The 13,025-nt window shown below is 35.7% G+C and overlaps 1 protein-coding gene across 1 annotated transcript in view; it reads right to left on the bottom strand.

The window, feature by feature from the left end:
* Positions 1-13,025, bottom strand: part of DMD (dystrophin) — a 1,828,382-nt gene that overhangs the window by 771,209 nt on the left and 1,044,148 nt on the right. Inside the window, 1 exon segment of the mRNA XM_078146592.1 lies at positions 5,544-5,652. Within this exon segment, the coding sequence (XP_078002718.1) occupies positions 5,544-5,652 (109 nt within the window).

Here is a 13,025-nt window from a genome sequence, read left to right as displayed (position 1 = left end):
ACCATATTTTGCCCTGTTGACCAGACCTATTTACAAATGGAGACAATAGAGGCAGTGATCAGAGAAGCTAAGTCCCACTTTATTCTTGCTGCATATCTTCCCTATGCTAAGACAAAGTAAATTTCCATTTATTAAGTGTTCAATAATTTGTGAATGCCTCATTTTTTTTCTCAACATGGAACTTGAACAGGGTGCTGGTCTTAAGGTTGCCCCTAAAAATTGTCATCACAATCTAATCCAGTAGATATCATTTTAAAATTGTCTACCCTGAGCCCAGTCTGGTATAGACAGTTTAAAAAAAAAAAAAGAAAGGAATCATCAGTAGGGACAGAAATAGGAACTTGGGCTGGGGCTGGGGCTGGGGCAGATGGCTCTCCTTCAGTTTGTGGGTTTGCTGTTCTTGAAGAAGATGAGGGATGGGAATTAGAGGAAGAAAGAAAAAATGTGTGGATAGGCTGATGTCTTTTCCCAGGATTATAGTAGTCAAATAGCTTATATAAATGAAATTCCATGGTATAAAAGTGCCCAATCCAAAACAGAAAAGAAAAAAAACTACAGAGTAAGACAACATTTGGACCAAAATTAGCCTCATAAAAACATACAACAACCCAACAAACTGACCTGGTCTTAGAGTTCTTTTATTTGCTTTTATAAAATTCAGTTAATAGTGAATGATAAAGGACCTTTACAAGGGAGAAGCTTGATATTTAATGAAAGCCACCTTTAAAAATTCAAATAGGAACAAATAAATAACATTTTGAGTGATTCATTTTTCTCTTTTCCAATTAAGGTTTTAACAGCACACTTTCCCTGCCTTTCATAATATATAACATACTCCAGTGTCTTCCCATCTAGCTCTTCCACCCAAAGCAATGCAAGATAGTCAGATGCCATGCTGATAGGATATCCAAACAGGACTTTATGAATGCCCCTTCATGTTTTGTGCCAGGCAATACATAATGCAAGCAACACAATTACAGGGAAGTTCATCCTTACCTTTGAGGAATTTCCATTTAAACCCAACCATAGAAAATAAATCCAATATATCTGCAGCCATCTACCGTTTTCCCTTTTCTTACATTTTTAATGATGCTCAATAGTTTCTTCTTGCAACAGTACAAATCAATAGGTTTAAAAATGACATAGGATTTATGTATTTAGTTGACTATTGAGGCTTTGAAATCTGAGTGTTGCAAAAGGAACTATACATTTCTTTCTCTGTAACTAGAAATAAGTCTTTACTTTTATTTTATAAGGAGATTATCAGAATTAAATTACTCATCTTAGGAGAATGATATGTCTTCAAATTCAATCTTCAAAGGTTAATAAATTTGAATAATAATAGCTAATATTTATATACTCTTTAAGGTTGGCAATTCATTCTACAATATTATTTTATTTTTTCCTCACAACAACCTGGAGGTGGGTGTGGGTACTATTATTGGCCTTATTTTGTAGGTAAGGGAACCAAGGCAAAAAGAGGTTAAGTGACTTGCCCAGAGCCATATAGCTAGTAGGTGGCTAAGACTGGATTTGAACTGAATTTTCATTCCTTTCCATAATTTTGTATAATTTCTTTCCATAATTTAATTGTTACAAATAATCTTCATACAACTTACTTAAAAGTCTGTATTTCTTTTGAGACAGAAAAACATATACTTGTTCTTATGCTTTATAGGCTGCCTGATCTAGCCATTTTGTTTACATGGTCATAACAGTTAAAAACTGGGGCAAGATGATGAACTCTATCCAGGAGGGACACAGAAACTGAAGCAACTTGCTCAAGGTTGATGGATTCTGCATTAATTAACTCTGAGAAATGTAGACAGCTTTAGGTACAGAACACTTTTATTAGTTCCAAGAACTGAAGCTTTGCCATGTGTGCCATGAATATGAGAGAAATATTTCATGTTGCCTTTGTTCTCAATTTCATTATACTTCAGTGAAAAACTTCAAATCAGGGAAGGTCAGAACTGGACCATAACAAATACTTACTGACTGACTGACTATTGCTAGACAAAAACCAAGACACATCCTCTATTCCAGGAGTACTTGGCCTTTATTGTTTATGCATCATGGACCCTTTTGACAGTCTCGTGAAGTCTATGGACCTTTTCTCAGAATATTTTAAATTCATACAATATCTAGGATTACAAAGGAAAACCATTAATATTTAAATGCAGAAGGAATATTTTTCCTCCATCTAAGTTTATAGACCCTTGAAATCTATCAATGAACTCTTGGAGTCCCTGATCTATTCCTAAACCGTCATTTTAAAGATGACGATACTGAAGCCCAAAGAAATAATTCAGGTTATCCAAAGTCATACAGTTAATCACTTGCAGAGTCAGGATTAGGACTCCCACTCTCCTGATTCCTAGTCAATTGTTCTCTACATGTTACATGCATTCAGTTTATACTGCATTGTTTCCTTGCCAGGTAAATCCATTTAAAAAAATTTACAGTGTATTACTTTGTAGCTGAGATACTCCAGCTCACAGATATGACTAGTTTCTAGGATGCCAAATAAATTCAGTTTTGTAAAAATTTAATTTTGGAGGAGGCAACCCACAAGCATGGTTTAAAGTGTGGTCCTTTCCACTTCTAAGTCTCTGATCTAAGGATGCCAAGGTAAGAAGCAGAGATTTGAGATGGGAGCTCTCTCTAGTGGTAATCTTTTGCAGTTTCTGGTTCTGCAACAATGGAGTGGAAAGGAGAGGAGAGAAAATGGAGGATGACTGGGAAGTCCCAAATGGCAGCATCATGGAACAAAGAAGAGTTCCTCTGGCCCCTGAGTCATTCTACCAGGGTATCTTAGGTCCTCAGGAAAGGACTCCTAGAAAGCCATTTGTATGTAAACGAATCAGAGACTCTCTGACTCCTCCTGTGTGTGTGTGTGAGACTGTATGTGCATGTTTCCATGATACCAGCAAGATCTGAGTATCTGTATAGAGTAAGGACTGAGTTACCTTCTACTTTTTGCTGCCTATAGCACAGTGCTGTGCACATGCTAAGGATTTTAAATGCATGTTGAGTCATCCATTCATTCAATAAAATGAAAAGAATTAAAGGCAAATGGGAGGCAGCTGTAGAGATTACAGTATTCAGAAATTATCTTTTCTCTCTTTAATGTAAATATGTGTGAGTGATGGTCACAGCATCCGAATTATGAATTGTTTATGCACCTGATTTAGCAAAGTAGAAGAAGAATCATTAGAATTTTTTACTCTCAAAATGAAGCAACATGAAAGAATTGAATCTGGCACTTACAGGGCACTCACCAGGGTAGACATTTTTGTTATATTTTGTTTTCCTTTTAATGACAGTTATATTTGAATCCTAATGTATAGTAGGATACTATTTCCTAATTCTTTTTTTCAGACAATATATTGTGAAACCAGCATCATAAATATAGCTGACCTAATAGCAACTATCCATTTAAAGTTAAACTTTAGGAAAATAGGATATACTTAAGTAAATGTTCATTTAGGATATGAAAATATCTTGGATTCCTTAAACAATATACACTTATGCTATGCAAGGTGCTAGGGAAATGGTTTGCTTCATCATCCAAAGACCAGACTAGCTAAGTTCTAAAAGTTCTTCACCAGAAAGGTGATAATGGCCACCAAGTGGAAATCTTTTTTTCACCTAAAGAAACTCATGAAGGATTCCTGCTAAGGCATAGAAAGGACTTTGCTAAGCATCAATGGATATTCATAGACTCTCCAAAATTGTATTTGTTGAAATATAAGAGAAGCAATAATACCTTCTTTTCTTTTCTTTTCTCTTTTTAGAACTCATGAAGCATGTTTCTCACGACAACTCTTTGAGGTCAATAATGTACATATTATAATTCCCATTTTTTAGATGAGAAACTAAGGGCTAGCTGTAAAGTGATTCACCTAAAACCCCCAAAGCTCAGAAACTGAACTTCATAACCAAGTCTTCTGACACTTGGTACACTGCTCTTTACACTAGGTAATGTTGGGAGTTATCAACTACACTATGTTAATAAATTAAAACAATTATAATAACATTCACTTGAAATTAAAAAAAACAATTCTGAATATAATTTAATCTTTAGTAACTCAGGAAACACTCCACCTTCCTGCAATGCCTTAGGGTTATGATTATGACATAAATTGTTATTCCACTGCAGCTGTGACATGCCAATTAACAGAGATGCCTAGTTGCTAGAATGCCAGAAAAACCTGTTTTTGATCAACATTAAATTTTGGAGGAAGCAAGTCACAAGTGGAACGAAGAGATTGGATATTCTAGTACTGGATCTGCAAGTAATTAGCTGTGTGACCTGGACAAGTTAAATTGTTTCTCTGGGTTTCAGTTTCCTCATCTGTAAATAGACATGTGATCTGATGAGAATTAAACTACTATTTCAGTAAAATGTTTTGAGAGATCCCCAAAACAGTCTGTGATAGGAACTTCTGGAGCACAACCCATTCATAAATTAGAAAATGGCTTATGCATATTATCCAACTAGAGAACAAATTCAAGTGGACAACAATATAGTACAAAATGAATGCGTATGTGCTGAGGAAACACAAATTTACAGCTCATAAAAAGAAATGGACCTGATATAATCAGCTGAATATAGATCCTGATATAGCAAGTTTAAGGCCTCAGACTGACAAAAAAAAATAGTAACACTTGCACATCATGTTCAGTCCTCCTATGTCACTGAAGATAGCTCTGAAAGTTCAGAAAGCAACAACAGGAATACAGTCCCTATGTTGCAGAGGGGGTTTTTATTCAAGTAGTGTTTGTACCTTCTGCTAAAATGTTTTCTAGCTTCCATAGCCATAAGAAAAGCTAATGTAGAATATTAACAATGAAAGACAAAAAGCAATCTACCTGACTTGACTCATCATACCTCCAATCATTCTTTTGATCTTTTAAGATTAGGCATGGCAAGATCAAAATGTTGCTATTTCTGCCTAACTATCAAGTCTAGTTTTTTTTTTTCTTTTTCCCATCACTCCACAACCCTAGTGTTATATTAACGCTTCTTTCCCCGGTAAACCAGAGTCAATATTGTATTCAAATCCACCAACCAGTGAATGGATTGAATGCCAAATAAAAACTGACTATATAAAGCTTTTTTTAAGGAGAGTTTAGAAAATTGCTAAATGAAGACCTTTTTTTTCTTCCAAGTCTACTTGGATGGCTGGTCAATTTGTTTCTCCCCACTCTTCCTCCTACCTCCTCCTCCTCCTCCCTCTCTCACTCTCTGTCTCTCTCTTACCCCCCTCCTCTCTCCCTCTTTGTTTCTCACTCTTGCTCTTTAGATCTTCCTAATAATAATTTTTAATGTTTTTGTTGTATCTGTTCCTCATCAAGACTCTTACAAAATAAATGCTATTTTAAAAAATACGATATTTAGATAAGGTACAATATTAAAAAACTTATCTCACATGAAACATTAGTCAAAACTAGATACAATTTTCCCTTTTCACATTTACTTGCAGAAATATACTTCTAGTTTATTTGCTAAAGAAGATAATTCCCTATATTGTACTTACAGACACCAGGAACAGTAGGTCCAGATCCTACTCCTTTTGGCTTTCCCCTTACGTCTTCAAGTAAGTGATTTACTGTCTTCCAGTCAGAGCTCAAGTCTTCTAATTTTCTCTGTAACAGAAAAGAATGTATTTTACTTATTAGATAAACACCTTAAAGATATTAATTACATTATTTTATTCATTACCTTGGATTAAATTACTATATTTATACATTTTTATTTAAAATTAATTGACCTTGGGTATATTTTATGCATTGAAAAGATCCATACAAAATTTAATCATCCATTGCTTCTACAAACAGTCATTTAGTACCCACGGACTCAAGGCACTATTTTAGATAAATTTTAACTTATAAACAATTAGAGTGATGAATTTTTGTTATTTATAATGTTCTTTTTTGGGTCTGAACTTGTTATTTAATTAATATAAGATATTCTCTTTCCAATCTGGACTGATGACTATTCTACAACTCAAAAAGCATTGCTAGAAGTACTACAAGGTTAATTGACTTGCCCAGGGGTCATACAGACACCATTTTCAAAGGCAGGGTTTGAACCTATGCCTTTCTAAATCTGGGGTAGGCTCTCTATCCATTACCTCACATATGGTACTACTTAAAAATGAAAAAAATGGCAGTAATTTTGATTATGAATTAATTACTTTTGGTCACCACGTATGATCTTTTCCATTTTGGGGGGCCATTTTTGGCATCTCTCCCCACCCCTTTTTCATGATATTTTGGAAGTTGATCCCTGAGTGTCTTTAAACTGTGTCACTTCCAACAAGGATTTTCTCTGTATGTATTTTCTCAGTTCCAGCTATTTTTAACCAGTCAATTTCATTTTGTTAAGTGCCATTTCCACTATTTTTATGGTATGTTTTATATTGAGGTATTACCAGTCTAAATATGGTCATTCCACAGTCACTGATGAGGAGCAGAAATTGCTTTAAATAAGTCCAAGCTACTTCCTGTTGCCAGATCCCAGCTTTTTAACATCAATGTCCTCCTGGTGACGCTATCATGGCTATGAATTCTGGACTACTATGATCTCAAAATAGTCAAAATTATAGTTGGCCCAAAGGGCAATGTAAAGAACCATAGTGGGGTGCAAGTGAGCAGTGATGATATATACACAAAAAGTAGCATATAAAACAACCATCAGGGAGATGTAAAACTGGAAATTTTATGGGACCAATACATGGTAAGAATAAAGAATAACAGATGGTGAGGCCAAGTGTTGTACTGCTATCCTTGAAACACTGAAAGAACCAAAGAAAATCCCTTGCACACTAGGTAGAAACTCTACGAAGGATTTGCAAAAGCACTATAGACAAGAATATGACAAGTTGGGGAGGCACGGATAGATTGTGATAATAACATTACATTATACTATACTGTGTGGTACTATTAATTATTATGCTATACTTTTTGAGGGGACTAGACTTATTTTTCTTTGGTATAGGAAACTCCCAATGAAGAAACTTCTATCAGTTCTGATTACAAAGCTTTCATCTTAGAGAACTGCTTGGGGAATTGATAGGTTAAATGGCTCACCAAGGGTTGCATAGAGAGTATGCGTCTGTGCAAGGACTTGAACACAGGCCTTCTGAACTCTTAAGTTAACTTTCTAGACATTAAACACTGCTTTTTTAAAAAAATAATTTATTATTAATTTTTTTAACATTCTCTTCTTTTTAAATTTTGAGTTCTAAATTCTCTCCCTCTCTTCCACTTCTCCACCTACTGAAAAGGTAGCAAAATTATATCAATTACACATGTGAAATCTTGCAAAGCATATTGTCTGTCCATTTTGGAAGAGGACCAATGACATCACAGGGTGATACTTTCAGTTCTATGTGAATTGAACTTAAGTGAGGCAGAGCTGCACAAAATCATCCAAAGTCATTGAAGTCCAGTGGTAAGACAATAATCAAGATGACTAGTGATAGCCTGGGATGCTGTGGATGACCTTGGCGTCTTTGATGATTGATCAAAATCTAAGCTCTCCATAGCACCTGCTTCAGCCACTTTCATAGACATTGGAATAAACTGTTCTCATCTGCCCATTTTGTCAGGGGAAGTCTTCTCACGGTTGGGGTAGACACTACCCACCCCCACTAACTGATGGATTTGAGGTCCATTGGTCACCCTCAATCTGGTTTAGCCTATCTGCCAGATGGAACTGGGGTATGACCACTGTGCATCCTACAGCTTCTTGGAGCCACAGGTGAGAGTTGAATGAAAGATGGACACCAAAAGTGGATGAGCAGCCTGAAAAGGGCTCAGCAAGCACTCACACCAGAGGTGCTAGTCCTCCTTGGCAGCTGGTATGATGAATAGAGTACCAGGCCCTGAATCAGAGAGACTTGAATGCAAATCTGACCTCAGACACTTGCTAGCTGTGTTACCCTGGACAAGTCACTGTTTGCCACAATTTTCTCATCTGTAAAATAGCTGGAGAAGGAAATAGCAAACCACTTTCGTATCTTTGCCAAGAAAAGCCGAATGGGGTCAGGATGAGTCGGACACAACTGAAGAACAATGAAAACTGGTAAAAATGGAATTAGGTAGTCAAGAAAAAGAGGAGTCAGATATTACATCATGCAAAACATATTTCCATATTAGCCACATCACAAAGGCCAAAAAAAAGTAAGAAAATTATATTTCAATTTGAGATCATCAGTTTTATCTAAATTCTGATTGTGGATGGCATTTTTTCATTACTAGTACTTTGGTATTGTCTTGGATAATTGTATTGATCAGAATATCCAAGTCTTTCACAGTTGATCATCTTTACAGCACTGTTGTTACTGTGAACAACGATATCCTGGTTCTTCTCACTTCACTTTGCATCCATTCATATAGGTCTTTCCATGGTTTTTTTTCTTTTCTGAAACCATCACCCTTGTAACTTCTCACAGCACAATAGTATTCCATCACAATCATATAACATAACTTATTCAGCCATTCCCCAATTGATAGGCATCCCCTTAATTTCTATTTTTTTTTGCAACCACAAAAAGAGATCTATAAGTACTTTTTTACATATAGTTAATTTTCTTTTTCCTTTGATCTCTTTGGGATATGGACCTAGCAATTGTATTTCTGGGTCAGAGGATAAGCACACTTTTAGTTCCAAGTTGTTCTCCAAATTGGTTGGACCATTTCTCAACTCTAGTGTATTAGCATATATCCCCTAAATGCTATCTCTTATACTGTGATATATGGTAACAACAGCTCTCAGCTGTTGGATAATTTATCTAGGTAGGCCAGATACTTAGAACATGAAATCAATGTTAGTGGTTTTATCTCCAGATTCTTTAGTTAGTATACATTATTAGTTATACTAACCAGGGGGAAAAATAAGGTTTTGGTGGTATTGCTGTTAAGGTGCTACTGGCCACAGAGGGTATCACTTGACCCTGTTTGCTTCAGTTTCCTCATCTGTAAAATGAGCTGGACAAGGAGATGGCAAACCACTCCAGCATCTTTGCCAAGAAAACCCCAAATTAGGGTCATGGAGAGTCAGACATGACTGAAATGATTGAATAACAGAAAAAGCTTTTAACTGTTCTAGTGTGTACAAATGGTTCTAATGCAGTGAAATTTTCTTGTAATGAATATATTACTAGAAACCCCATTCCTAGTCTGCAAGAATTAGAGATAAAATGACAGCTATTACCAGGCTCTCTACAATGAAACACTAAAGAAATGCAATCTTTGAACTCATTGGTTCACACATTATCTTCACTCCACTTTTCTCCTCTTATAACTAGAATACTTTCTATATTGTTGTTTTGTCTATGTGAGTCATTTGGGAACTATATGGTTTGTTTTGTGGGTTTGTTTTTTTTAGAGAGGACTCTGGTAGTCAACTGGGAACTGCTGATAGGAGTTAGAGGAAAGCTAATTCTAGCACTGAGGAAAAGGGCAAAAACATAAATAGTTTAGCTCTTCTTTTTCCCTCTCTGCTTATGCTATAAATTATAGATAGTATATTTTTGCTATAGAGAACAGGAATAAATGTACATATTTATAGAGAATTGCACAGGGGCAGCTAGGTGGCACAGTAGATAGAGCACTGGGCCTGGAGTTAAAAAAACCTTAGTTCAAATGTAGCTTCAGATGCTGCCTAATGCTGTGTGACCCTTGGCAAGTCACTTAACCTCTGTTTACCTTAGTTTCCTCTTCTGTAAAATGGAGTATATCAACAGAACACTGTAACTGTGGCTTACTTTGTTTTGTTATATATAATTCTTTAATATTTTATTCTTTTTACACCTAAATAAAGATTATATTTCCCTACTACCTCTTCAGTAAAGGAACCTCTAAAAATCGATATCTAATGATAGAATAATCTTATATTTTAAGGCTTGAGGGAAAGAGATCATCTGCCTTAGGAAAGGCTGGGAATAAATCCATTTGAAAGAAAGAATAAGCAGTGAAATCAAGTGATTTGACTAGGATGAGAAAGCCATTAAGTGAAAGAAGAGAGCTTGATATAGTGACCTTGACATTTTCTTGCCTGCTTATTTTATACATACATACATACATACATATATATACACATATATGTATATGTATGTATGTGTATATGTATGATGTATACATATGTATGTATTTTATATATGGATGCATGTTTATTCATGTATGTATGTGTATATCTATCTATCTCTTTGGATATTCATGAAATAGGGGCAAGGTATGACAGACTGTTGAGGAAGGACCAGGCTAGCTAAGCTTGGAAAAACTCATTGCCATCTGAATGAGAAGCTGAGGAAATTTTAAGCCACAGTAACTCTAGAAGACTAGCTGCTAAGTCAGTGAGGAATTCCAAACTGCAGGAGTAGAAGAAAATGCTTTACAAGTGATGAAACTGCAGATCTTACATGTATTCAAATCAACCGAATGGATATATCATTAATGATATTATGAAACAGCATTCCATTATTCCTGGTTAAGAACAATAGAAAAGGTAAGGAAGTATATAACATTTTATGACAGAAAATGCTTCTAAACTTGTTGACATTCAATCAATTTTCACCTCTGATGCCTCTGCAGATACTTACCTTTGGGGTAAGTATCTGTAAACTATATGAATGGGGGATGCAGAGCAGTACAGTTTGTGGATAGCCTTGAATGCCATTTTTTATGACTCCTAAATGTCTGTGGGTTGTTACTGTTTATTTTTGCTTTAACATTTAAAATGTATAACTTTTTCCTCAATATTTTTGGGTTTTTCCCATTAGAATGTAATGTCCTTAAGGGTAAGAACTGTTTTGTTTACTTGTATTTATATTCCTAATGCTTAGCACAGTACTTAATAAAGTATCTATCTATCTATCTATCTATCTATCTATCTATCTATCTATCTATCTATCTATCTATCTATCTGTCATTATTAGCAAGTTACTTTATCACCTTTCTGGGTGCCTTACTTTCCTTATCTATCATACAAGATCAATGATATATAGGATTTCTCAATCTTTTGCCTATGAATGTGTCCTAGACCCTTCTGGTGGTGAAGGTTAAGTCTTGGTGAAGGTTAAAGACTCGTCCTCAGAATAGCAGTCATGAATGTAAACCATAAAATGCATATTATTGTGAAGGAAGCCAATTATATTGAAATACAGTTATCAAAATATCAAATCATATTAATGTCTAAGTAATTTTTTTTTTATTTTTGGCTAGGCAATGGGGTTAAGTGACTTGCCCAGGGTCACACAGCTAGTAAGTGTCATGTGTCTGAGGCTGGATTTGAATTCCAGTCCTCCTGAATCCAGGGCGGATGCTCTATCCACTGTGCTACCTAGCTGCGCCTCAAAGTACTTTAAAGAAAAAACAATTTCACAGAACGCAAGTTAAGAATCTAGGAAAAGATGACCCAGAAGATTCTTTTCAGGTCAAAAATGATATCTAGAAAGTAAACTGAGGCAGTGAGGTGATACAGTGGATACAGCATTGTGCCTGCAGTTGGGAAGAATTTAGTTCAAATCTGGCATCAGATGCTTACTAGCTGTGTGACCCTAGGCAAGTCGCTTAACCCTATTTGCCTCAGTTTCCTCATCTGTAAAATGAGCTGGAGAAGGAAATGGCAAACCACTCCAGTATCTCTGTCATGAAACCCCAAATGGAGTCACAAAGAGTCAGACATGACTGAAATAACTGAACAACAACAGAAAGTATACTGGATTTGGATTCAGAATACCAAGGTCACAAATTTACTACTTCTCAGCTGTGTGACCCTGAGAAAATAACATTTCTATTCAATTTGACAGTCATTTATTAAGAGTCTACCATGAATTTGGGGAAGGGATGAATATAGATGCCATGCAAATCCTACAAAATGTATTGTATGAAGAGAAGTGGATACGGTAGCAAGTGTATATATAACGGCTCCAAGGCAGAATGTGATCAGTGCAAAGGAAAGGTCCAGGCAAGAGTAGATGAGAAAACAGAGTAGGCTGGGAAAACTTTCAGATGAACACTGTTAGGGAAACCTTCATAAAGAATATGACCCTTGACATAGGCTTTGAAGGGATGAAGGGATTAAAGACAAGTTGATCTAGCTTTGGGAACATTATATTTAAGGCATGGGGGATGGTATGAGCACAGAGATGAGATAGGACAACATTCTTGTTGCTGTTGTTCAGTTGTGCCAGACTCTTTGAGAGTGTGATTCATTTTGGAGTTTTCTTGACAGAGATTCTGGAGTGGTTTGCCATTTACTTTTCCAACTTATTTTATAGATGAGTAAATTGAGGCAAACAGGGTTAAGTGACTTACTCACAAAGCTAGTAAGTGTCTGAGGCCAGATTTGAATTCAGGAAGATGAGTTTTCCTGACCCCAGGCCCAGCACTCTATCCACTGTGCCACCTTGGGCAACATAAAAATTGGGATTGAGAGTAGCACAATTTGTCAAGGGTCTTGACACACAAAATACGAACACAAAAATAAGGGTTTTATGCTATATTTGCTAGACAGTGTAGACCCAAATAAAGCTTTTGAGTAGATGCATTAGGAAGGTTACTCAGGTGGCACTGTGGAGATTACATTAGAATGGGTACAGGAAGTTGTGAAACTTTTAAAAAAGCATTGATGAGAAGAGGTAAGGACCAAACTAGGATCTTTCCACAAAAATGGAAAGGTGGGAGACAGATGTGAGAGTTATTATAGAGGCAGAATTGATAAAATTCCTGATCTCAGTTTCTTCTTGTATAAAATAGAGATAAAAAAATCTGTAGGACCTACTTTATAAAGTTGGTGTGAGGATTAAATGAAATGATGGCTTTCTTTATAAATGGTGAACCGTTATATAAATGTCAGCTATTAATAGTGGTATTTAATGGTAAGTTTTTAAAATTATTTTAGTGTTTTGAAAGTTAAATATAAAATGGTCAAAGGATATAAGACAGTTCTCAGATGAAGAAAATAAAGCCATCTATAGCCATATGAAAAAACGCTCTAAATCATTATTGAG

Source organism: Phascolarctos cinereus, unplaced genomic scaffold (assembly GCF_003287225.1).
Source record: "Phascolarctos cinereus isolate Bilbo 61053 unplaced genomic scaffold, phaCin_HiC Scaffold_726;HRSCAF=1367, whole genome shotgun sequence".
Taxonomy (NCBI): domain Eukaryota; kingdom Metazoa; phylum Chordata; class Mammalia; order Diprotodontia; family Phascolarctidae; genus Phascolarctos; species Phascolarctos cinereus.
The sequence above is the reverse complement of the archived record's forward strand: the minus strand, read 5'-3'. Positions and strand labels throughout refer to the sequence as shown.